Here is a 27,824-nt window from a genome sequence, read left to right as displayed (position 1 = left end):
TATTAATTTTAGAGAGAAACATTAATTTGTTGTTCTGTTTATTCATGAATTCATTGGTTGATACTTGTATGTGCCTTGAAGGGTTCAAACCTTCAACCTTGGCTTACAGGGACTATGCTCTAACCAACTGAGCCACCTAGCCAGGGTCTGCCTTACAGTGCTATTTGAAACATGCAAAGTAAATTGGAAATGAGAAAGAAAAGGGAATAGTTGGTTTTCATTTGAATTGCTTATTGGTAAACTTTTTGGTAACTATTTTACAGACTAACAGCTAACACGTATTAGGTATATGTTAGGTATCTCTTGCATGTGTTATTTCCTCTGTAAAGTGTTCTGGATATAATCAGACACTGAAATATTTAAATTTTCATTACATTTGTGTGTCAGTGTGCATTTGCTGTTACTATTTTAGGAAGGAAGCAGACAGTGAATAGAGTATTTAATGTGAAGTTTCTAGAAAATTTGGAAGTTGGCAATGCTGTATGTATTATATTCTTTATCTGCTCGACATTAAGTTTCTTTATCTGCTGTTAAAGGACATTGGGGAGTTTAATTCTTGGGGAATAGGAAGATAAAGTACAAATAAAATAGTGATACAGAAAAGGGTATATGGGTTCTTAGGCAATAGTATGTCTTTTAAGTCAATAAAAGTGATTATTAGTATTTAAATTAGAAGTTTCTTTTCCAAGCACACTAGGTTTAACATTGAGCACAACAAATTGCCTCTACTACTCTTTCATACAGATTTCGGAGAGCTGCCTCTTTGTCAAATCAAATTCTTTATTGCCATGGTCTGATGAAACAGATGTCAGATGGCTAATTGCAGTAGGAGGGAAAAGCTACTGACAAAAGAGATAGATCAAGAACTTGGCCTTGATATTTGAGTATCGTGGAGTTTTATTATTTAAGGACTGGAACCATCAGTTGCGGTGTTGTCACCATTAATAACTGCACTACAGCTTCTTGAAGTGAAGGGTTAAAGTACATGCATGTCTTATAAAATGCATTCCATGTTTTTTATCTTCCTTGTCTTAGATAAGTCCCTTTAACATTTCATATAATAAGGGCTTGGTGATAATGAACTCCTTTAACTTGACCTTATCTGAGAAGCACTTTATCTGCCCTTCCATTCTAAAGGAAAGCTTTGCTGGATAGAGCAATCTTGGATGTAGGTTCTTGCCTTTCATGACTTGGAATACTTCTTTCCAGCCCCTTCTTGCCTGTAATGTCTCTTTTGAAAAAGAAGATAAAAAGCATATACAGTAAAATGACAGCAAACTCACAATTATTAACAACCACACCTAAAACAAAAACAAACTAAGCAAACAATTAGAACAGGAACAGAACCACAGAAATGGAGATCACATGGAGGGTTAGCAACAGGGGGTGGGAGGAGGAGAGAGGGAGAAAAGGTACAGAGAATAAGCAACACATATGGTAAGTAGAAAATAGACAGGGGGAGGGTAAGAATAGTATGGGAAATGTAGAAACCAAAGAACTTATATGACACATGGACATGAACTAAAGGAGGGGAATATGAGTGGGAGGGGGTGTGCAGGGTGGAGGGGAGTGAAGGGGGGAAATGGGACAACTGTAATAACATAATAAAATATATTTTAAAAAAATGCATTCCAGTACTGTTAGGAATGGGACTTAAGTAGGTGTAACAAAATACTGTAACAAAGTCATATTAACTATTCTTGGCTTCCTTGCTATTTTCATAAAGTATTACAGCTAGTGAGTAATTGCACCTGTTTGCTACGGTTTTTGCTTATGCTAATTTACTGTAAGTGCTATGTATGAAAAGGCACAGGTGTCCTATGCACAGAACAGCAATTGATAAGAAATACCTGAGAGATAGCACTTTGCCAATTTTGTACTTGGAACCCTTTCTGTATGTTCAGCAATCTTTGTAAATCATAATAGGTAGCCTGGTGTATTACAAAGGGCTTATAAGTCAGAAGAGGTGGCTTCCCCAGCCTACACCATATACCAACTCTTTTGAGCAAGTCACCATTTTTTGAGCTTTTGGGATAAAGCAGTGATATCTACCCTCATAGGAAATAAATTTGTAAGTTTACTAGTTAAAGCAATAGGTATGTCAGATGATAAAACAGACATGGTCCCAGAGCTTTCCTTTTGTTTTCTTGACATTTTTTAAGCTAGACATCTGACCATGGCCTACTACAGTTATCTTTTCTTGGGTAGCTGTTATTTTATCTTTTGAGGTTTTATACTGTCCATTCCTTTTCCCACACTTTCTAGTCTTTTGATATTAAGATGCTCTTTCTTTTGTGAAATAATGCTTATAGTAGTTGGCAAAATAAAAGTTTGGCAACAAAACACAGTGTCAGTTACTTTTTTATACTGACTCATTTAAAGGCTTGGGAACCCCATTTTTCTGCACCTTTTGTACTGTTTGCTTTACCTTTCTAGTGAATGAGTACTTTGCCTAATCAGGGTGGCGCCCAGCATAGATAGATGTTCTTAGACTTTTTTCTACCTTGACACACCCATCAATGAATCAAGTTAACGTGTGATGTCCATTAATTTACAACCAAGTAGACTACTATATATAGGTAAAGTAGATAGTAGGTTAATAAGAAGTTTCATCCAACCAGATATACCTTTATTTCTCTCTTACTGATTTACAGGGAATTGTACTACAATAAGAGATATTTAAAATGTACATGTATGTAATTCCATTTTAAAGACCTTCACTCATCTTTAACCCTTCGGTGCCCATAAGCCATTATGTTAGTTACTATAGCAGTGGCAAAGCACGGGATTGTGACTCAATTAAAATTTCTAGTTGGTAAAATTTTATTTAATAGACAAAGGACTTGAACGTACATATGGAGGTGTGAATTGCAGAAGTGAATCCAGAAGGAATTAAAGAGATCATCGAGACACCATCCTTATGCTGCAGAGAGGAAGTAGGACCAGAGGAGTTGGCAGTACATAAAACTAGGAAACAAAATATAATGCTAAGGGAAGTAGACTCTTTTTTTAAAAATAAAGAAATACTTAAAGTTGAAATTTATTCCAGTATAACACAGCTTACTGTTTAGATTGATAAGTCAACTTGCTCCATTAAAATGGTGACTATTTGAACGTATATTTATTCATAATCCAAATTATTAGACAAATTATTGGGACACTGGAGCAAATGCTGAAAATGTCTACCATCAACTCCTATGTATTTTTAAGAATCATACATTATAGTTCAACAATAAGTAGATACATTTAAACCTTTTCCTCACCTTTTATATCAAGGTAAATTATTATCCAGATCATCTTTATCTCAGATTCATTGTGAAACTTTGAAGTCAGTACACAGTCATATGCCTAATAACTTTACATTTTAATAGCTTTTGCTGTTTTTCCATGATAAATCAGAAATTTTTTTAACTAGGACAATGATTCAGAGTTTTTCCTTATTGATATTTTTATGATTACAGAGTTAACACATGCTCAAAAAGAAATAAAATCTGTTTAGGAACATGATGATATGATGAAACAAATTTTATAAGTATTTGTTCAACTTTTTTGTTTGTTTAACTATAGGAACTTTGTAGCTTTCGTGTAGAAAGTAATTGGGATAGATTTCTAAAGTGATGATCTACTTAGAAATGTTTTTGCTAATTTATATATTTCCAAATAGTGGACATCAGTGCATACATGTGCTGCGTAATGATGTTTCAGTCAGCAATGGACCATATGCAGGGATACCTCGAAGATCACAGATTTGGTTCCAGACCAATATACTTGCAATAAAGCAAGTATTAAAATAAAACTTGTCAATCATTTTGCTGGTGGAGGGTACTGCCTTCAATTTTTAAAAATCTCAACAACTATGAAGTTCAATAAAATGAAGCTCAGTAAAACAAGGTATACCTATATACAACAGTGGTCCTGTGAGGTTATAATGGAGCTAACAAATTCCTATCACCTAGTGACATCATCGGTGTCATAATGTTGTAGTAGAATGAGTGACAGGTTTGTGATGCTGGTGTAAAAAATTTCGCATTGTTAGTCATATAAAAGTGTAGCATATACAATTATGTATAGTACATATGCTTTATAATAAACAGCTATGTTACTAGTTTGTGTTTTTACTGTACCTTTTCTGCATTTAGTTATGTTTAAACACACAAATACTTACAGTTGCCTGCAGTATTCAATACAGTAGTATGCTGTACAGGCTTGTAGCCTAGGAGTAGTAGGCCAAAACATCTTTGTTGGTGTAAATGCACTGTGCATTGTTCACACAAAGATGAAATCACCTAATGATGCATTTCTCAGAGCATATCCCTGTCATTAAGCCACACATAACTGTATTTAAGGCTTTTGGGGTAACAAAAGATCTAGCTATAGATAGAGATTCTGACTAAGATGTCTGGGGTATGATAGGGTCTGGGATTCCCAATTTCTAAGAAATTCTCAGGTGATGTGCCTATATTACTCATCTACAGACTGAATGGAACTTTGAATAAGAAGGCTAAGGACAAAAGTTAGCAAAGTTTCTGTAAAATGCTGAGTAGTGAGTATTTTTAGCTTTGTGGACCCTTTGGCTTCTGTCACAAGTCTTTGACTGCCATTGTAGCACCATGGCAGTCATAGACAATGCATAAAGGAATGAGTGGGGCTGTCTATGTGCCAATCAAAAGAAGCAGGTAGCAGGGCAGGCATATCATAGCTGGCTAACCCCTGCTTTAGGAGACCATACTGAAATTAGATATTGCTTACAAAAGATTTCTAATTTTCAATGAAAAATATACATACACACTATATCTCTCTCTATCTCTCTTTATATATCTATATATAGATAGTACATATTTATTATAAAACATGTACTTTATATATACCTACATATAGAGAGATATATAGTGTGTATAGATATAGATAGATAGATAGATAGATAGATAGATAGATGGGGTCAACATGTCCTGATAACTTTTATTCTAATTGGTTGGTTTTATATTCTTAAGGATATGACACATGTCTAAAAATCACATTTTAATACTGAAAAATAATTGATTCACATCTAATTGATAAACTTATTAAATTTTCCTGAATATCTGAGTTTTAATGGGTAAATGATGATAAAGGACTAATGAAAGGTCAGCTAAAAGCTATACTTAAACAAGCAGGAAAGCTCAAACTTGAGGATGTTTACAATTGTAGCAAAATAAATAACATTGCTATAAAACCCATTGTATTTAACTTACTTTTAGAGTGTGAATTGACAAGTGACTTCTCTGCAAAGTCTGGGACATTTTTTCAGGGTTAAGAAATAGAGTAAGAGACATAAGTTAGTGACAAGAAAAATAATTTTAATTGAAATTTACAAATAGGAAAACCAAAATAAATACATCAGATTTTGAGCTGTTATAAACTATGAGAAAAACTAACTTCCTTTTATCAAGGATTGTATAAAGAAAGCAGTATGAAGTGTCTGCCCAATAAAATTGCAAGTTATAGAGGTAAAAATAAGGTCACAAAGGAAAGAGAGCATTTCACTAGCTCCTGGAATAAAGTTAGTGAAATGTAGAAATCACAAAAGACCTCGAATTATTCTAAAATCAGCCAAGGCCTGTGATGTTCCATATAAAGAGGATAACAAGGCAGAGATGAATCATTCAAACCAAGATCTGAATAACTAGAGTTCACAACCTTCTAATGTGAAGTAGAATCTTAGCTAGCACTATTTATCCATCCACCTCCGTCCCTTTCCCATTTGTTTTTCCTGTGACTATTCTAAATCTTAATCATGCACATTCTTGTTTTCAGTGGACCTCACTTCCACTTTGACTCCTGCTGCAGCCTTCTTCCTGTCATGATTATGAATCATTCCACCCATTTCTCTTATCTCATAGTATCTCATAGTATGAGCCATCCTTCCACTTGCTCAAACTTTTACTTCCTGTGCTTTAGATTCTACCTCCCTGCCCCTGCAATTCCCTTTTTCATATATCTTCAATCTTTCCCTGTATAACCAATCTCCAATCTTCTTGTTAGGGTATTTTTACATATTCACGTTTCTCCTATGTTAGAGAAGAAAAAATCCTCATGCCCAGTTCTCCTCTCCACATTGAAAAACTGGTATCTTAGAAGTTGAGAGAAGAGTTAGTTTCTATCTCCACAGTGACTGCCGTTGCTTCCACAGGTGTCTTGCTCTCACCCCTAACTCAAATTTTTCTTTTTGCATTGACTACAGACCTCTTAATTACAAAATTTATTGTTCATTTTTCAATCCAGTGTTTGAAATGGTTTATCATTGCCTTTCAGAATACTTATTTTTCTTAATTTCTGTGACACCACCCCCTCCTATTTTTTTTCTAGCTTTCTGATTACTCTTGGGTTGGCCAAAAAGTTCACTTAGTTTTTTCTGTATGATGGCTCTAGTAGTGCTTAGTTTTCTTTAACTTGTTTCAAAACAATTTGGTTAGATTATATTGTGACAGCTGTCATATCAGCATTCATTTTTTAAAAAAACATCAAGATTGGTGAATTTTTGTGCAGCCATTTTAATATTGAGGATGTAAGAATATATGCAACATTTTCAGCATATTATGCTTTATTATTTAAAGAAAGATAAAAATGCAGCTGAAACACACAAAAAAGTTTGTACAGTGTATAGAGAAGGTGCTATGACTGATCAAATGTGTCAAAAGTAGTTTGAAAAGTTTCTTGGTACTGTTTGCCATTAATAATTCTTTGCAGAGGGGCTGACTTACGCATTGGAAGATGTTTAGCGGCATTCCTGAACTGTACCTACTAGAAGCCAATAGTAGGAGGTAGCCAGGATACTCAAAATATCCAAATCAGTAAAGTTGGTAAAAAATGAAAAATGTGTCTGATATTATGGAAAGAAACTAAATAGACTTTTTGGCCTCATACTCAATTGTAGCTCAATTGTAACTCTTCATTAAATTATTTCCCTTCTATAAGCCAAATGGCTCTTTTATGTTCTAGTAATGCTGTCTGCAGAACTTTGACCCTTAACCACAGTCACTAGACTTATCCTTAAGGGCAGTACTGATTCTTGCTCATTTCTCTTTCATCCCTGACATAGAGAATTTATTTTGTAAATTTTGGTGAAGTAAAAAAAATGGAGACAAAATAAAGAACTTTAGGGTGTAAAGTAAGGAGTGAATGTAACATTTTTTTTCTTTTGTAAGAGGTAGAGAATTTTCTCAGGGAGGAAAACTTTCTCTGAAAATATAACCCTTATTTCTTAAAACAGCACTGATAAAATTCATTGGAGTGCACACAACTTCACCCTCTCCAGCAATTTCTAATAAGTAATTTCTAGGACTAAATAATACAAAAGAAGTTGTTTCATTTCGTATTTTTGAAAGAAACGTAAAAGGAAATGCTTTGTAAGTATTTGAAATATGGTGGGTTTTAGTGTTTTCCTTTCAAATTTTGGGTTTGGAATTCATAACTTTTGATTCCAGATAACTGATAGTTACTCCAACTGAAGTTCACATAGCTTAAAATTCTTTAGAAATTGGAGATTTCTTGGCTATGGACAGAATGAGAAATAAACACCAGCTCAGATATGTAAGGGGGAGTAGATTAGTCCCAGCTAACTCCTCCTATCTCCTACTGAGACAGTCAGACACCAGCAAATAACCAATTGGTTCTTAATGCAGGACCTTAATATAATTTCTTAAATTGGTGAGAATAGAGAGCATTTTGTTTAGAACAAAATCATTTGGCAGTGGAGTCAGTCTTTTAAACTGCAGGGAATTCTGTCATAAAAGTGTGTCTGAAGTGTGGGAACATATGTGAGGGAAAAGTAATATAGGAATTAATATGATATAGGAATGAAGATTTCAAGAGAGTGGAGTCCAGGATATAGTACAGAGATTGTCAGTTCCTATTCAACCAAGGCTAGAGTAAAACCAAATAACATGAAACATGAAGACACCTGTTTGAATCTGTTGGTGTCTCTCTTAAAAAAGAAAAGGCAATTTATTTAAAACTTTTGGTAGTGACTTATTAAATGTTTAAATTTGTTCAGAAATAAGAGTGTAAGTGCTTATATTGCCTGAATTGTTGAATTCATTTGAATATTAAATTTTAAATGTATTCCATTCCTGAAAAGTAAAAATAATTAAGATATAATTATTTTATATTGCTAGAAATTACATTTCTGGACTATAAAACTTGGATATAAATAGTGGAAGTCTAAGTTCTTAAGTGAATTATAAAGGGAAAAGTGATTATGAAGAGTATAATACCAAGCAGAAACACACTCATACATACACAGTCTTATAATTCTTCATCTTTCTTTCATCTACCTCATGAGTCTTGTTGTATAATGTTATTGTTTCTTTGTTTTGGATTTGGAGTGGGTCTGTGTTTAGGTGTTTTGCTTAGAAGGAAGAGAGAACTGAAGTAGAAGGTTGAAACAAATTTTAAAAATCCATGGCTAAGCTTTTCGTTCCTACACTATATAGGGGCTAACACTCATTGATAATTTGCTGTGTGCCAGCCATGTGATCCTCAACAAGTTTTTAAAGGTAGACTCTGTTTTTATTTCCATTTTGAGAAATTGAAGCTCAGAGGGGTCTATTTGTCTAGCTTCACACCCCTTGTAAGTGGCAAAGCTGACATCAGATTCGTCTCTAACAACAAAGCTTAAACTCTTAATGCTAAAAGAAACCACATAAGTACTTCATTATAGGATTCTTTATTATTGGAAAGAAACTCTTTATAACTACAACAAACTAATAGCTTTTTTATAACTAGTCTTTTAAGATACGCAAGCAGTTTTTATAATGAGCCTTTCTTTGCAACCATATTTTTTCTAATATATTTTATTTTTATCTAACAATATTAAGTTCTAGGAAACCCCTAGTCTACTTTTTGTTTCTATGAATTTACCTGTTCTGGGCATTTGATATCAATATAATCATACAGGTCCCCAAAATGTCTTTTATGTCTGCTTTCAATTAGCATACTGTTTTCAAAGTTCATTCATGTCGTAGCATTTATCAGTATTTGTTTCTTTTTGTGGCTGAATTACATTTCCTTGTATGGATATATCATATTTTGTGATTTGGTCATCAGTTGATGGACATATGGTTTGTTTCCAGTTTTTTGCTGTTATGAACTATGCTGCTATGAATATCAAGGTACTGATTTTGGTATAAACATATTTTCAATTCTCTTGGGTATATACCTGGAATGGAACTGTTGGATCAGATGGTAACACTTTTGAGAATCTGCCAAAGTGTTTTTTTATGCTGTACCATTTTATGTTCCCATGAGCAATGTATGAGAATTATGATTTCTCCACATTCTCACCAATACTTTTCTTTTTTACTTCTTGTTCTCTGTATCATTGTCTTAGTGAGTATGAGGTGCCATCTCATTGTGATTTTCATTTGCATTTCTCTAACTATTAATGATGTTGAGCATACTTTTCATGTGCTTATTGGCCATTCATATTTTCTTCTTTTCAGAACTGTCTATTCAAATCCTTTTCCCCTTTTAAAATTAGCTTGTCTTTTGGGTTTAGAATTCATTTATATTTCATTTATATCCTAGATAGTAGACCCTAATCAGATAGGTGATTTGCAAATGTTTTCTTCCATTCTGTGGGTTGTGTTTTCATTTTGTTGATAATGTCCTTTAAAGCACAAAGTTTTTAACTTGAAGTTCGATTCGTTTTTTCTTTAGTTGCTTATGCTTTTGGTGTTAGATCTGAAAAACCATTGCTTCATTTATAGTCATGAAAATTCACACCTGCACTTCTAAGACTTTTTAATGGTCTTACATTTAGATGTGGTCCATTTTGAGTTAAATTTTGTATGTTGTCTGAGGTAGAGGACCAAATTCATTCTTTTTGCATCCAGTTGTCCCAGCACCAATTTGTTGAGAAGATGTTTTTATTTTTCCCTGTTAAGTTGTCTTGGTACCCTTGTCGAAATTTAAATGACTATAGATATATAGGTTTATTTCTGGACTTTAAATTCTGTTCCACTGGTCCATATGTCTATCCTTATGCCAGTACCACACTATTTGATTATTTTAACTTATTTTTTATTTTTAATATGTTTTATTGATTATTCTATTACAGTTGTCCCATTTTCTCCCCTTCATTCTCCTCCAGCCTGCACACCCTCTCCCACCCACATTTCCCCCCTTTAGTTCATGTCCATGTGTCATACATAATTTCTTTAGCTTCTACATTTCCCATACTATTATTGCCCTCCCCCTGTCTATTTTCTACCTACCATCTATGCTACTTATTCTGTGTACCTTTCCCCCCTCTTTCCTCCTCCCACTCCTCTGTTGCTAACCCTCCATGTGATCTCCATTTCTGTTGTTCTGTTCCTGTTCTAGTTGTTTGCTTAGTTTGTTTTTGTTTTAGGTGTGGTTGTTAATCATTGTGAGTTTGCTGTCATTTTACTGTATATGTTTTTTATCTTCTTTTTCTTAGATGAGTCCCTTTAACATTTCATATAATAAAATAAGGACTTGGTGATGATGAACTCCTTTAACTTGACCTTATGTGAGAAGCACTTTATCTGCCCTTCAATTCTGAAGGAAAGCTTTGCTGGATAGAGCAATCTGGGATGTAGGTCCTTGCCTTTCATGACTTGGAATACTGCTTTCCAGCCCCTTCTTGCCTGTAAGGTCTCTTTTGAGAAATCAGCTGACAGTATGATGGGGGAACTCCTTTGTAGGTAACTGTTCCCTTATCTCTTGCTGCTTCTAGAATTCTCTCCTTCATTTTTATCTTGGCTAATGTAATTATGTTCCTTGGTGTGTTCCTCCTTGGGTCCAACTTCTTTGGGACTCTCTGAGCTTCCTGGACTTCCGGGAAGTCTATTTCCTTTGCCAGATTGGGGAAGTTCTCCTTTATTATTTGTTCAAATAATTTTTGCACTTGTTGCTCTTCCTCTTCTCCTTCTGGTACCCCTATAATTTGGATGTTGGAACTTTTAAAGATGTCCTGGAGGTTCCTAAGCCTCCTCATTTTTTTGAACTTTTGTTGCTTCATTCGTTTCTGTTTGGTTTTGTCTTTCTTCCTTCTGGTCCACTCCATTGATTTGAGTCCCAGTTTTCTTTTCATTACTATTGGTTTCCTGTGCATTTTCCTTCATTTCACTTAGCGCAGCCTTCATTTTTTAATCTAATTTGTGACCAAATGCAACCAATTCTGTGACCATCCTGACCATCAGTGCTTTGAACTGTGCATCTAATAGGTTGCCTCTCTCTTTGTTGCTTAGTTGTATTTGCTGTGGAGCTTTGATTTGTTCTTCTGTTTGGGTCTTTTTGTTTTTGTGGGGTTTTTTTGGGGGGGGTCTTGTCATGCCTGTTACCTATGAGGGGCAGAGCCTTAGGTGTTCACCAGGGTGGGGCAACCCAGTCGCTGGGTTGTGACGATGTATGTGGGGGTAGGGTCCAAGAGGGAACAATGGCGCCCACTCTGCTCTTTGTGGGACTCCAGTCCCTTCTGCTGCTTCCCCCAAGCAAACTGGGCCTTTCTGCTGCTGATTTCCATGTGGGTGGGTTTGTACATGTCTAGGACCCCATGGGTCTCTCCAAAGAACTCTCATGTGAGGCTGGGAGTCTCTCCCTGCACCTCAACCCCCACAGGTGTTTTCATTTGGTGTTTGAAGCTTTATTTCTGGCTCTGGGACCCTGGGTTGCACAGTCTCTCTCGCTTCCCAGTTTCACCTGGTTTATCTGCATGTGAATATAGGACTGCACACAGCCGCCTTGCACACAGTGCTTTGCTTCACAATCGCCACCCTGTTAGCCACCCTGCACCCAGTGTCTGCCAGCCGCTGCCTGCGTGCCCAGGGTCCGCCCACTGCGGTCTTGTGTGCCCAGTGCCACCGCTTTTTTTTTTTTTTTGCTGTGACCCCTCTCTGCCTGGCAATCTGATTCCACCCCACCTACTGGTCTGGGTGAATGTGTCTGTTTTAACTGCTTGGTTGTCAGACTTCCATACAGTTCAGTTTTCTGTCAGTTCTGGTTATTTTATTTCTAAATTGTTGTTGTCCTTATTTTGGTTGTGCGAGGAGGCACAGTGTGTCTACCTACGCCTCCATCTTGGCTGGAAGTCCTTTATCTTCTTTATGTTCTTTCATATTTTGAGGGATCTTACTGCGTAAAATTTTTTGAATTGGCTAATGCTATACAAAGAAAAGTTACTGATTTTTTTTTAAAATCAGGGATAGATAAATAGATCAAAAGAATAGAATAGAAACTCTGACAACAGTCCCACACATACAGGTTATAGGACAAAGGTTACAAAAAAGTACTAACCATTAAAAATGTTAATAAATTGGACTTTATTTAAATTAAAAACTGATGTTTATCAAAAGATCTCATTAAGAGTGTGAAAAGAGCAGCCATAAACAGAACACATTCTTGAAACACATTTTGGACAAAAGGACTTGGGTATAGAATGTGTAAAGAATTCTGTAAACCAACAGAAAACTAAGCAAAAGACGAACAGGAATTTCAGAAAAGAAGATACCTGAATGGGCAATAATAAGTATGTTAGTTATCAGAAAAGTAAATATTAAAGCCACCACATACTCTCTGGCCCAATAAAATTAAAAAAACTGATTAATGTGAAATGTTGGGGACTGTATAGAGCAACTGAAACTTTTATACATTGCTAGTGGAAGTACAAAGTGATCAACTACTTTAGGAAAATATTTAATGCTTTCTTCTAAATCCAAATCTATATCTACCTTGTAACCTAGCAATTCCACTCCTAGAATATCCCAAGAAAAATGAGGACCGATGCCCACCACCCACCGAAGATAACCACATAGCATCATGTAAATAGTTTAGTGCTATAGGAGTCCTAAATTGGAAGCAACCCAAACACCAAATATTAGAATGGATAGATAAATTTTGGTATTTTTATACACTGGAGTACTAAGCTGCAATACAAAGAACACATTATTCATGCTACATAAAGTGGATGAATGTCACAGACAGTACTGAAAGAATCGAGACTTAGAATACTTACCATGTGATGTCATGTAGATGGAGTTTTAACAGTGGGTGAAAGCAGTCATCATGATAACTGACAATGTAGTGGTTATCTTAGGATTTGGAGGAGGGAAGGTGGATATTGACAGGGAAAAGAACAAAGTTTCTGAGGTGTTAGAAATGTTCTATATTTGGTCTGGTTGGTAAGTACATGTATGTGGGTGAATCATAATAAAAGTTCATTGATCTGTATACACGACAGGCATTTGCACTTGACTGTGTATGCTTTAAGTAAAATGCATATGTGTGTATAGAAAAAGGTTAAATAAAATAGGCACCATCTTTAATCATTTTTTAAATTCAGAACATGACCTCTACATGAGATAAATGCAGGGTTCTGACAAAGAAAACCAAGATGCCTATACCTTTAGTTTTTTAATAGAACATCAAAGATCACAAATAAGAGTCATAGGAGAGAAAACGTGCCAGGGATTGTCTGTATATCTTCCCCCAGAGAGGACAATCATAGTGTTTTGTAAAGGAGCTTTAAAAGTTTTTATTGTAAGTCCCTTGCCTGAGCAGTTTATGTGTGACAGCTGCTCTCTTCCCAGTTGGTAGGAATATGGTGCATTTGAGATGGTAGAATCTCTATGAACCACTGATCTGGAACCTCACATCATGGCCATTAAAATTTTTTGCTTTGCATGTTTTGTAAGGGTCACTGAGCAACCGAGCATGTACATCTCTGTGAAATTCAATTATATTAAGATTGTAGTTACAGTTTCCTAAAATTTAGTAAACTGTACTTAGGGGTTTTCCTATTTCCATGCGAGTGCAGGGTCACGAACTAGAAAAAGAAAACAACTCCTGAAATTTTGTTCCATGATTAACTTTGTTAGTATGAATTCAAATGTTCTCAGATCATTAGTGGGTTGGTTGGTTGGTTTGTTTGTTTTACAATGAATGATAATGCTGACAGTTCAATTTTAGGATTAGGTTTCTGTTCACCAATCAATATGTTTGAGGAATTCCTTTTTTTTTTAGGGGGAAAGCATTTAGTACACTTTTTTGCCATGTAGTAGGTAATACTGTTAGGCAGATTAACCCTTAATGTCACATGAGAAGCACATTAAACTAGTCCCTAGGAGGTGAGTAAGGTTGAGTGGAGATGGTAAATACTAACTTCCATGGACCAGAACAGGGAGCCATCAGAACGTATCAGTGTCATCTGTGTTGTCAGGTGAATTGCAAAGAGGTTGTTCAAGTGTATCTTTACTTTCTACCACAGATCATGTGGGATTGAAATCATTATATTTAGGTGCTCTTCAAATGTTAATTCAGGTCTAATTACCCAGGTCTCCCTGGTTTTGACCTATCCTTAGGAAAGGAGGAGAGGACATGGGCACAATGATCCTTTCAGTCCAGGGTGCTTATTACTAAGGACTTTTGGCTTCACTACTGCCAGTGCACCTCCTTATGTGTCATCGATTTGAATTGCTCCCATGAGAAGATTCTGTTCTGCCTCTGACACCAGTTAGACACTACCTTTTCATTATAGCATGTGTAATCCTTATGAGGATAGGCAAAGAGTGTAATTGCAGTATAGTTAGTGGAGGGAATGTTAAGAGAGAAAAATGTAGTAAAATTCTGCAAGATACAGATAGTAAGTATTACAGAAAATCTGTGCATAAAAGATAGCCATTATTCATAGTAATCATAAGACAGAGAGATGTGTCTTTGCTTAGGAAGTCATTGAAAGCCACTTCAATTAAGTAACTTATTAGGCTGAGAACTGAAATATCTATAAAAGACATAATCTGCTTTGTGATTCGCACGTGGATACATGCTGTTTTTAGTGCTCAAAGAAGTAGAGTTCCTTCATATCATCTAAAAATGGTACAAACGGGACAAATGAAATAATACATATTTTAAATTCTAAGTGAGAACAAGAGAGCAGAGAAATGCAGTACTAATTAATGAAAGAAATGCTCATAATGTAAGAAATCGTATACTTTAGAATTAGGTTACAGTACACACAGAAACTATGAAGTACAATAAAAAAGTATAGGTATCAAACTGAGCTTTTTGCTTTAAGTAATGAAATTGAAAAGTCTGATAACCCAGACAGGTATTAACAGAAAATTTAAGCTCTATCTGTTACTAACCCTGCAGATGTCCAGTATTCTTTTTTAACTTGTGAATTAATGTATTACTCATTTCCAGTTCGTAACAGATGGTGTTTCTATTATACCAAATAATGTTTTCCTTTTTTCATTTTTCCCCCCTCAGGAAACTTACTGGACATTCTTTCCACATGGGCTATAGCATGGCAATTTTGAATGGTGTTGTAGCTGCTCTTACTGTTGCATGGTGCCTCATGTAAACTGACACTGAAGCAGTATTCTTGGCAAAACTAAGTCATGATTGCTTTATAATAACAGAGAAGAACATCATCACCTACTCCGAAGACCAAGAAACCTACTGTTCATTATGTGATTCAGATACCTGTCATATCATTACGGAAGACCTTCTTAAACATTGTTCTAAAACCTAGGCGTTGGGATAGCTGAGTATTGTTTCAAGTAATTTCTTAAAATTGCAAAATGTTTACCTCATCTCTTCTATGTGTGTTATTTTTCTAAACTGTAGAAAGCATTTTAATGGAAATTAAACTGGAAAACTTGAATACAGTACTATGCCTACCTTTCCATGTATATACTACATTTTCCCTAAGAAATACTGATACTACTGTTTAATTGAAACAGAAATATATCTTAATTATTCATTATATCAGGAAAGCAACCAGTGCTTACTACTTTGACATTTTACAGAAGCTACTTTTAAGTCAGCATATTTAGTTTTTGATATTCTTTTCATCAATAGAAGGTGCATTTATATTTTTTAATGGTGCATAGTTTCTTGTGGTTTTTTTTACATATTTTTCTATTACATATTGAATTTGTATGTTTTAAAAATTGTTACATCTGGAAAAATAAATTTTATTCTTTAGCTGGTGCAAACCTAATACCTACCATTTTTAATAAGTGTTTTGTCTTTTTACAAAAGCATATTGACCTTAGTTTAAAATTAAGTGATTTTTTTTAACAACAAAAACGTCTATAAAGGGGTCACACATAACCCATTAAAATATTGAGAAATTTGAAGCTGTTCATTATGTCTGTTTCCACAATTCCAAATATTTATCCTGGTGTATATATAGTTATTTCAATAGAACTGATTTATTTTGTTTTTAATAAATATAAACCTGACATTTTTATATTTAGAAATGCTTGAGCTAGTCGGTTTTTAATCTCAAAAATTTAGTTACTGAAATGGAAAATGTATTTTGATACATTGTATATATATGTATAATTCATAATTTTCCTATTTAAATGTTGTCTACAATTGTGGTGTTAGTTTTTGTTTTATAGTAATTAAGCCTTCATTATTCTCACTTCTAAATTCCTGTTTGGAAAGTCATTCCAGTTTTAAAAGATGGACTATTTAAAATACTATTTTCCCTAGCCATTGAAAAACTTACATTTAGGAAAGTGTTGTAGAATGAAACTGGTTATTCAGGGTAAATGGGAAATGAATGTGTGCAGTCTGTTTCTGTTATCTGCTGAGTGTATTACTAAGTAAATGATTTGTTGATGTTCTAAAGTCTTAATTTTTTACTACTCAAAAACACTTAGTTGAAAGTGACAAATGATGCTCCAATTTAAATGATCTGAAGTGTTTAGATTAATATGTGTATTTGTTTATGTACATATAGACGTACATACATACTTACATATATACAAATTTCGGGGCTCAAGGATTCCTTCCAGAGTAGATGTTGCAGTAAATCTATTTTTACTCCCTGTCTTTCCCTCCCCACCCATCCCAACTTTGGCTTTAAAGGGTTCTTCTGTTGCAAAGGAATATACAAGTTTTTCTTCTCTCCACTCCTTCTAATCACCTCCCACCCAAATCTGGATAGCTTCTTTCAGATTCTTTGTCTTATGACTAAGAAAAAGTTTCCAGTATACCTATATGTAGATATCTATAGGATACAGGTATATATAGATATCAACTGTAAGATACTTTTCTGGAACCCTATTTCTTCTGGACTAGTACTCCTGAGAAATTACTCTCTCTCCAGTTTAACACAGTCCAAATACAAACCATCCAACTTACATAGCAGAGTGATTGACTAAGGATAGGTACCTTACCAAAGCTGAACCAATCCTAGTTTCTCGTCTCTCCTGGCCACAGTGATTTTAACAGGAATCACTATCAGGCCAGTCTTTCCCCAGGATATTTCAACTTAAATTTAAGGTAGGATGAAGCGTGGAAGATAAAAGTCCAGGAGATGCTGGCAGCCAGGGTTCAGCCAAGCTGTGGGAAGGCAGGAGTAAGGCTGACATGATTACTGTTACTGACATTCTTCTAGGCCTTGAAGCCCAGTGGTGACCCTGCTATCTTCACATTTGGTAACATGAGCTAATAAATTTCCTCTTTTGGCTTCTCCTGTTAATATGGTTTTTGTCACTTAGTAAAAGGAGTCAAGACGAGTATTGAGCAGCTAGAATCCATCTCTGTTATAAAACTGACTCAGATTATCTCATCTTCTGTATAGCTTACCATATTCCATTCAGTGACTTGTGAAGGATACATTTGGTATGTGTACCTGTGGCTAATTATTGGCCACAAAAGAGTTTTGGAGTAAAAGTAGTTATTAATCTACTTGCTCTTTCATCAGGAATTCATTATATATGTCCCCAAATTCAATTCTGCCTTAAGTGTTACCAGAATATCAGTTTGGTTATCAAGATGTGGTAGTGTCCCCCTGCCCTTATCTGTGGTTTTTGCCTTCCGCATTTGAGTCTGTTGCGGTCCACAAATGTTAGGTGGAAAATTCCAGAAATAAACATTTAATTAAAAATTCTAAAATTGCATGCCGTTCCAAGTAGCATGATGAAATCTCGTGCTATTTTGCCTGATAATTTGAATCATCCCTTCATATGCTGTGCACCCCTCCCTTATTTAGTGGCCATCTTGGTTATTAGGTCAGTCGTCACAGTGCTTATATTCACACAATCCATATTTTACTTAGCAACTCCCACTTGGAATACTGTTGATGCTCGCAATTTGGACGTGCCAAAGAGAAACCACAAAGTGCTTACGTTAAGTGAAAAGGTGAAAGTTCTCAATAAGAAAAGTTATATGCTGAGGTTGCTAAATTCGTGGCCACAGTGTATGATGTATGCTTAGTTCAGGGGGAAAGGCATTGAATTTGGGAAACATACAGTGGGAAACGAGAAAATGTGTTCTAATTAGCAATTAAACAGTATTGCTCCAGAAAATATTGAGTCTATTCAGAGTTCTTAAGGGATCCCGTGAAACAAGTGACCACATTCATATAACTTTTATTATATAATTGTTCTATTTTATTAATTGTTAATCTCTTACTGTACCTAATTTATGAGTTGAAGTTCATCATAGATATGTATGTATTGAAAAGTATATATAGGGTTTGGTACTATTGTGGCTTCAGGCATCCACTGGGGTCTTGGAGTGAATTCCCCAAGGATAAGGGGAGACTGCTGTATAATGAGTCTTCAATGAGTTTAATGCAGTATTATCACTTAATGCTTCTTAGCTTCCTTATCTATAAAATGGGAAGAATACCCCTTCCAACTTTTCTTAAGTTGGCACCAATCATTTTCCAAACCCTTGACTATACAACCAACTGCTCATTTATTCTCCATGAACATGCATAACCCTTATTTTATGCCATATTTCACCAGGAGACAACAATATGAACTGCTTGAAGTTCTCATAGGATTTTTGTTTTCTGTTCTCTGTCATGCATGAACAGGGGTTTTAATGTCTCACTCTTGGCTACTGATAACATAGTACCCAGAACACTTGTAAGTCAAGCTTGAATTTTTTTTTTCCAACATCAGTCAGTTACAGGAAACTCATGAGGCCTTGTGGGTTGAAGAGAGGCAGCATGACAGGGAAAGCATCCTGGGGATGCAATTGTACAATTTACTCATGCTTTTGGACTGACTCAAGATGCTCCTGGATGATGGAATTCAAAGATGCACGTATGTTGATGTTTCTCAACTAAAGGCAATTTAGACTCCATGGGGCAAAATTTAACAGTTTAGCTAAATATTTAGCTGTGTTTAGACACTTTTTTGATTGTCACAATTGGATGATGCTACTAGCCACTAGTTGGTAGAGGCTAGTGATGCTACTAAACATCTACAGCATCCAGGGCAGCTCCCCATCAGAAAGGGTAACTATCAAAATGTCAGTGGTGTAAAGGTTGAGAAGCCCTGATGCATAGTCAGGACTAGGTGAGTCAGAAAGCATCCTGTTTAGAATGGACAGCTGGGGTCACAGTGTTACCTGGAGTTCCAAGATCAAGTGTTCATTCTCTAAAAGGTCAGAGAGAGCTGTTTCTCAAAATGAGTTATTGGCCTACAAGGACTTGTCTTTGGGCCAGTACCCTATGGGCCTCTGCCTGCCAAGGGCCTGTGCTTGTACTTGAGGAAGAAATGCTTCCACAAAGGTTATTATAACATTGGTATTGTTGATTTAGAAGACAAGACCACATTTGACCATTTCAAGTTCCTTGGAGCACTGGGCACACAGGCAAAGTCGGTGTTAAAGTACTGACTGCAGTGATTGATAATCCACAGAGGAGAAACGGAATTACTGCTATACAGTGGGAGCCAGGAGGAGCATGGACAAAAACATTAAGGCCCTGAGTTTCTTCCTTCTTAGACTCCTTTTCAGTTAGTGGAATATTATATAACCTTATACTGGCAGGGTCTTAAATCCCTCAGGAATGAGGTTTTGGTTACCTCACCAGATATAAAAACCTGTACTTGTTAGGGGCATGGATATTGGACAAAAGTCATAAATACTAGCTAGGGTTTCCTGACTAGTTTCAAAAACAAAGAGCTATAGCATCTGCCCATTTTTCTTTCTATGACATCTCTATTTGAACTAATTTCCCTTTTTTCCTTTTCTTATCAATGTATATAGTATTTTTGACATTGGCTAACTACATTGTAGTACATAGACTGCAGAACATTGTGATGGGGTTACTATGTAACAAGGAAGGAATTGACATTTTCCCGAGATTCTGGATATGGAACTGAATATAATAACCTGTCAGACTTTTGATTGTTTTCCTGTGGTGTAATTAAAGGACAATCAATGTAATTTATTCAGATTTTCATAAATTAATGCCTTAGAACCAACCTCCCTAAGACAGTAATCTTAAATATTGAGTCACTGGGATACAGGCCCAAAGTATACAAAACTACAGGTTACTTTTCTGAACAAAGAAGTATATAGCAATATGAGGTGATTCACAAAGATCAGTGTGTAGAATAATATTTTTACTTATAATCTTAAAAAATGTGTACAACAAAACATCCAATTTTATAGATGACAGTAAACTTTCCTAGATAATGAAATTTGGAAAAACTATAAGAATATTCCAGAACGCATGCAAATGGTCATGAAAATGACATATATGACAATGTACAACTGGTAACATTATGGAGAAAAAATCTAAATGTATGTATATAAGGGACCACCTGGAAAAGAAAAAAAAATCAAATGCATACTTGACTGCATTTGAAAAAAGAGCATACTAGAAAAAAATTCAAATGCACTCCTTTTTCTCGGGCCTTTGCTACCCAAGAAAAAGAATGTTTCACATCCATGCTGAAAATAAAGCAAAAACCTGAGAGCTGGCAAGTGGTAGAATTAGAAGAAATAAATTCCTCAGTCCATTGCAAACATAGAGTTTCTACCTATAGATAGTGTGGGCTAAAAATCTAAATAACTTTGATAAAGGTTTATAAAATGAATAATAAAGGATACAGTATTTAAAGGTAGGATGCTTCAGACATATAATTAATCTAGGGGGCAGGGCTTTGGAAAGTAACCACATGTTTTGTGTTACCACTATGAAAGGGCACTGAACTGGATGAACATTGCTGACATTTACCCTAGCAGACTTTTCTGTCCAACAAAAGTTAGTAACTGTTTCCTTGCCTCCTCCCCCAGCACCATTCTCTCTGTCCCTCCATGTCCAGAAATCAACATTGTTTTATACTTGCTTACATGGAATTAATGGACTGAATTCTTATTTTTTTATCTGTTGAGGAGATTACAAGATCAGCCATTTAGTGGCTTTGGATTAGCTACAGAATGGACCTGGCTATTCAGTTACATGTAATATGTCAGGGAAAATATGAATTCCTAAAGGCAGTTCAAAATTAAAAACAAAATCCTGATCCCCAAAACTTTTGTAGACTTTACTACTGAAAGTTTAGTCCCACTGTTTCTTAATCTACCATTTTAAATTCTATTGGTATAATTTATATGTCAAAAAGACAGGATTTTATATATCTGTATTTTAGCTAAGTACTGAGAAAGTAATTACTACTTCTAGGCATTTTATAATGATTTATAATTCTTCCTGCTACACAAATCTGCTTAAGGTGAAAGTCAGCATGCTGAATCTAAAAGAATAATGAAAGTATAATTTTCCATTTTGCATTAAATACAACTGATGTTTGCACTGTTGGATAAGTTCCTATTGACATAAAATATAGAATGCATGACATTTGTTCTCTATCAGTTTTTACATAAAATTATACTTTCAGGCAGAACAAGTTTCCATTTGTATTCAGATTTGGAGAAACAAAATGAGAATCACACTTTTAAGTATCATGTAGGCATCCAATAAAAAAACATTTTATAAAATTGATAGAATAATATTCTCCAGTTTCATACATGGTAAGTGAAATAAGCCAGTCGTGAAGGAGAAATACTATAAGATCTCACTTATAAAAGGAATCTAATGAACAAAGTAAACTAATGAGCAAAATAGAACCAGAGTCCTGGAAAAAAGGAACAGACTGACAGTGACCAGAGGGCAGGGGGGAAGGACTAGTCAAAGAACATGTACGAATGACCCCTGAACATGGATAACAGGGTGGGCATGGACTGTGGAAGGGGGGTGGAGATTGGGTGGAGGAGGGTAGAGGGGGGAAAATGGAGACAACTGGAATAAAATAACAAAAGAAAAAAGATCTAAGTATAAAATAATGTTAAAATTTTAAAAATTGACAGAATGAATTGTTTTACATAAAGGATTTACTAGAGTGAATCTCAGAAAAGTTTTCTTAATAGCCTTTCTGGATAAGCTTTTATTCCTAACTTAACAACAGGTAAAAGTCTACAAATAAAAAGAATCATGGAAGTGTATTTTATAAATAAAAATCATTAATAGTTCCTGTTTCTCTGTTTCCCAGTGAGAACAGAATTTTTACTTTATAGGAATGTCTCAGAAATAGGGTAAATTAAAAAAGCATAGTTTAGTATGATAAACATGCATAAAGAGAAAAATAAGCAGTTTTTAAATTAAAAGATCTTAGAAAATAAATTTAAATAAGGTTAGTAACTCATTGCTATAAAAACCAGGGAGATAGGTACTCCCTCAATCCCACAATATAAATCTTAACTGAAAATTTTTCTAGTGTTTGAAAAAGAAACTTTAAGTATGTAACTAATATCACCCCCAATAGAATATGGATAGGGAAACTGAAGGGCACATTTTTAAGTTATATTGTAGCAATATCTTATTTTAATGTATTATGGTTGTTCTTATATCTCTGTAGTAAGGGTATTTGTCTGTTAATAAAGGAAGGAGGAAAAATGTGTAATAAGCGGCTGGTGTTGGCACCCTGAAGCCAGAGGGTGTGCAGCAGTGCCAAAACTGTCACCGAGTACATGCTCCTTCCTGCCTGAATATCTGAAGGTCTGGTAGGGACAATTCGATGACTAACGCAACTTTCAGTTTGGCAATATGCATTAAGTAGCCTTGAACTTCTTGTTTTAATAATGGGGCTTTATCATTAAAAAATAATGTAAAGCAGAAAAATCTCTATACACCAGAGATATCCTTCACAGCAAATAATTTGTTATAGTAAGAAATAATTAAAGTAAACTGAGAGACTAACAACATGGTATAGAGCACACGATGGAATATTATGCAGCATTTTTTAAAAGTTGGTGATCACAAGGAGTAACAGGAAATGTTATGTTATAATCTTAAGCTACAAGGCAGGATACAGGATTGCATAAAGCTGAATTTCAAGTATGTAAAATAACTGCATGGGAAGATAATATGAAGGAAAATCCTTAAAGTATTGTTAGAGGTTTTCTTTGAGCAGTTAAATTATACATAGTGTTAGTTTTTTTCATTATGGATTTCTACACTTCTAAATTTCCTATAAATGTATATTTATTTCATAATTACAAAAGCTGTTAAGATTTTAAAAAACAAGGGTGATAATTACCTGCATATACTTCTTGAGGGGATTATATAAAATACGCATTGTTGATTCCTTTAGCCCATACTAAGCACTCCCTCAGAAACACAAATAAGAGAAGGGGTGGCTTCCCTGTCTAGCAGTCAGTGGCTTGCATTATTGTCAGTGAACAATAAAAAGGATCCTTTCAGGATAGAATCAAATTCTTTTGCTGTACTTATACACATTTTTAGGGATGTTAACTGAAGAATTTTTTAAAATAGCAAACAGCAGGAAACAGCTTAAATGATCATGGAGCATTGATTAAATATGTATTCTGTTTATCTATACGGTGGGATATTAGGCAGTCATGAAAAAGAATGAGGTAGATCTATAGACAAAGATATCTAATATACCTTTAAGTGAAAGCTAAATTGCAAAATCAGAATTATTGTATAATCTTTGCTTTATCAGAGACAAAATACAAACAGGAAAAAACTTATATTTTATCAGTCTGATATGTTACTCTTTTTTTTAAAGATTTATTTATTTATTTATTTATTTATTTTTAGAGAGGGAAGGGAGGGAGAAAGAGAGAGAGAGAGAAACATCAATGTGCGGCTGCTGGGGGCTGTGGCCTGCAACCCTGGCATGTACCCTGGCTGGGAATTGAACTTGCAATACTTTGGTTCACAGCCCACGCTCAATCCACTGAGCTAGGCTAGCCAGGGCCTTGACGTGTTACTCTTAATGGGCTAAAGAGACAACATGACTGATCTAAAACTCGGAAATACTTCTAGCTATAGTGCCTGACTGTATGAGGAGGGGACTCTAAAAAACAGCTTATTTATTTTTAAAAACATGTATTTATTCTTACATGTTTAAACTTTAGTCACTTTCAAAGTACTCACCATTTGATGAATATTGAAATGTTTTTCCCACTGCTCAAACCAGTTTTTGAATTCAATTTTCATTCCTTTTAGTGCTTCTGCCATTTTTGGTTTCACCTCTTCCACAATAGCTAAATGTTCCCCTTTGAGGACTTTTTCATCTGGGAAAACAAGAAAAGGAGCTGGGGGTGGAGGAGATCAGGTGAATAGGGAGGGTAGGACATGGGGGGTCATGCCAGTTTTGGTCAAAAACTGCTAAACACTCAGTGCAGCGTGGGCAGATGTGCTTGTAAATCACCCATCATGAGATGGGCGAATGTGTTCAAAGAGTCCAGAAAAAAATCACTGAAGCCCAGTGCAGCCTCTCACAACAAGAGCAGTTGGTACACTGACACAGATGGGTTCCCTCACCTAGTGGGGGAAGCCTGTACTACAAAGGGCTTGCCCTCCTGAAGATAATTCTGTTTGGGGGAGGGTTCCCCCTTGTATTTAAAATTTTACCTTTAAAAGCATAGCAATCTAGATATTTTAACCTCTACTATGTCAAGACACCATTCATTATTAAAGAGATCGAAGCATTTGTTTAGACTTTTGGGTACAGGTAGAAGAAATGCACTTGGACTACTGTATCATAGGGGTGCTGTGCAATTCTCAGAAACTTCTCAGAAACAAAGGCTGAAATACAAAGCCCTTAGAATATTCCCCCTGAAGAGAGTGTTTTGGTATGTCTGAGGCCTTGGGCCATGCTGCACCAGTTTGACAAGATAAATTCACTCTAATGATGTGATTTATGGTGAATGGCTGTTTTTGTTCTTGAGTGGGAGGGCCTGGAATCTGAGGTCAGTCATACAGGCACTGCACATGTACATAATTGAACCCTAACAAAACACTGGACAGCAGGGCTCAAGTAAGCTTCCTTGGTGGGCAACACTTCACATGTATTGTCACACGTGTTGTTGAGAAAATGAAGCATGGCCCCAGTGGGATGCCCCACTGGGAGGAGAGATCTGGAAGCTTATGCCTGGTTTCTCTGGGACTTCACCCCTGTGTCTTTTCCCTTTATTGATTTTAATCTGTATTCCTTCACTGACATAAATTGTGAACACAAGTATAATAGTGTTTGAATCCTCTAAGTCTTTCTAGGAAATCACCAAGCCTGGGGGTTGTCGTGGGGTCCCTGTACAAGAATTAATTGAAAATTTGCCAAAAGATACAGTTACTCTCCTATTCCTGGGACTCTGTGAGTGTTAAACTACCCTTCACCAAATGACAAGCTCACATACCTTTGTCCACAGGTCCGTAGAGGATGCTGACACTGGAAAGTGATTTAATCCGAAGTTCTCATTCTATAGATGAAGAAAATAAGGATGAGAAGAAATTCTATTCAGTGACTACTAGGTATCTCTGGGTGTCAACTGAGGTTGAAGGTAGATTAATTCTTCCTTTACATTCTCACTGTAGGAGCCTAGCATAAATTCCTGGTTATGTAATTGGGTGAGGACGGTTTTACATGCCCTGTTCTGTGGTAGCCCTGTGATTATCTCCCAGGCTGCCTGGGGCCATGGTGGGGACTCCTGATCAGCATGGGAATGGAATATGCCAGCAAGTGATTTATAATGCAAAATGCTCTTTGAAGTTCAAAAATTCCCTGGGGCTATCCTGTATTAGCTTCTCTACATTATTTACTGAAAATGTATACGCTGTTATTTTTTCTTCTTTTTTTTTCTTTTTGTTTATTCCTTTTTCCTTCTTCATTTTTTCTCTTCTCTCTTTTTTTTTCTTTTCTATGCTGATTTTTACATTTGGTCCCATTGCCTGGTTTTTGCTCTGTGATCAGTGTAAAAGATCCGTTAGTAAGTAATGTGTTAGTCTTCTAGGACTGCTGTAATAACACAGACTTGATGGTTTACAACAGAAATCCATTCTCTCACAGGCCTGGAGGCCAGAAGTCCCAAAAGTCTGGCAGGGCCACATTGCCTCTGAAGGCTCATGGGAAAATTCTTCCTTTCCCCCTTGAGCTTCTGGTGTTTCCTTGCATCCTTGGACTAGCAGATGTATCACTTCAAGCTCTTCTTCCCCTCTTATGTTCGTTTTCTGTCTCTATAAGGACATTTTCAGTAGACATAGGGTCCACCCTAATCAAGCATGAACTCATCTCAATCCTTACCTCAATTACATCTGCAAAGACTCTCCTTCCAAGTAAGGTTACATTCTGAGGTCCTGGGTAGACATGAATTTTGGGGGGACATTATGTAACCCACTATAGTCAGCTCCCCTGAGAATGAGATCTCTCACACACATTTTGGTGTTTTGCATTCTGAATGTCAGTATGTCAGTGTTGCTGAGAGAGGATCTGAAACTGTGTCTGATGTCCTGGATGTTCCTAATATTTTCTTTTCTTGCTCTGCTTGCTTTGCCTGTTGTCAGTATTTTGTGAGGATACCTTGTTAGAGAGCCCCTTGAGTGCTTTCAGTCTTCTTACCCAAAATAAATTGTTGTGCTATTTTTTATTACTTTCAGTTTTATATTTTCCAGTGAAGTCACCTTTGTTTAGAATCTTTCCTATTTTGGTAGGAAAAGCATTTGGTTGTAGATTGTGAGACCTATTGCTGATCCTGGTCTGCCACATTTAAACCTCAGGTTTCTGAGCTAAGAAGAATATATACAAGCCAAATGATTTTTAAGGTCCCATCCTGTGTTAGTTTGGGTCCTCTGCAAAGCAGGTGACAAGAAGGAATTAGGAGTGCAAGAAATTTAGCAGGGGAAACGTCTGGGAGAAGTTAAGGGGTAAAGGAACGGGAGGAAGCAGAAAGCGTAGCACTGTCTGGGTCCTGGAAAAGAGGGGAAAGGAAGGAGGATTCAGTAGTAAAAACCTAAGACTATAGCACCGCTCTGAGAACATCTTGGGTACTCCCAGAATAGAGATTTCCCATTAGGACAGTCCTGCATGGGCAGCAGTGACCTAGTTTTAACACCCACACTGTGTCACTAGCCAGGAGGAGTGTAGGAAGAGTGTAGCCTCAGTGTAACCCCTGCTGTGGACCCCAAACTTAACTTGTGAAAATCAATGAACTAGAACTTAAAGCAGATTCTGTCTTGAAGGAAGATTTGGATAGCATACCTCCAGGACTGCTGCAATGCCAATACCTAAAATCCTGAGATTATGACCAATGTGGACTGCATGTTTATCTCTCCCACCCCCATTCATGTGTTGAAGCCTTAATCCCCAATGTAGTGGAATTAGAAGGCAGGGTCTTTGGGAAGTCATTGGACTTACATGAGTTCATGAGGGGATCGCCCCCATGATGGGATTAGTGTGTCCATTTATACAAAGAGAAAGTAGACAGATGCTGTTAGTCACCTGAGGGTAAAAGATGGCAGTTTGCAAAGGGGGAAGAAGGCTAGACACTGAATCTTCCAGCACCCTGATCTTGGACTTTTCAATCTTCAGAACTGTGAGAAATAAATTTGCATGTTTTAAGCCATTCAGGCTCTGTTGCTTTGTTGTAGCAGTTTAAACTGACTAAGATAATAAGGATTCCTCATTTTCATGAGAGAAAGAACAGGAGAATTTTCCTCAATGCTGATGAGTCACTCCACTTGAGAGCCACAGGCCAGATTTAAG

General features: G+C 36.0%; 1 protein-coding gene across 1 annotated transcript in view; it reads left to right on the top strand.

The window, feature by feature from the left end:
- Positions 1-17,916, top strand: part of ARL6IP6 (ADP ribosylation factor like GTPase 6 interacting protein 6) — a 36,092-nt gene extending 18,176 nt beyond the window's left edge. The window contains exon 4 of the mRNA XM_045830371.1: positions 15,268-17,916. Coding sequence (XP_045686327.1) covers positions 15,268-15,361 — 94 coding nt within the window. The 3' untranslated portion in view covers positions 15,362-17,916. The remainder of the gene's footprint in view (positions 1-15,267) is intronic.
- Positions 17,917-27,824: the final 9,908 nt, after the last annotated feature.

This window comes from Phyllostomus hastatus, unplaced genomic scaffold (genome assembly GCF_019186645.2).
Source record: "Phyllostomus hastatus isolate PE091 unplaced genomic scaffold, TTU_PhHast_1.1 phas_contig_1, whole genome shotgun sequence".
Taxonomy (NCBI): domain Eukaryota; kingdom Metazoa; phylum Chordata; class Mammalia; order Chiroptera; family Phyllostomidae; genus Phyllostomus; species Phyllostomus hastatus.
Note: the sequence above shows the minus strand (reverse complement) of the source record. Positions and strands in the feature narration are given on the sequence as shown.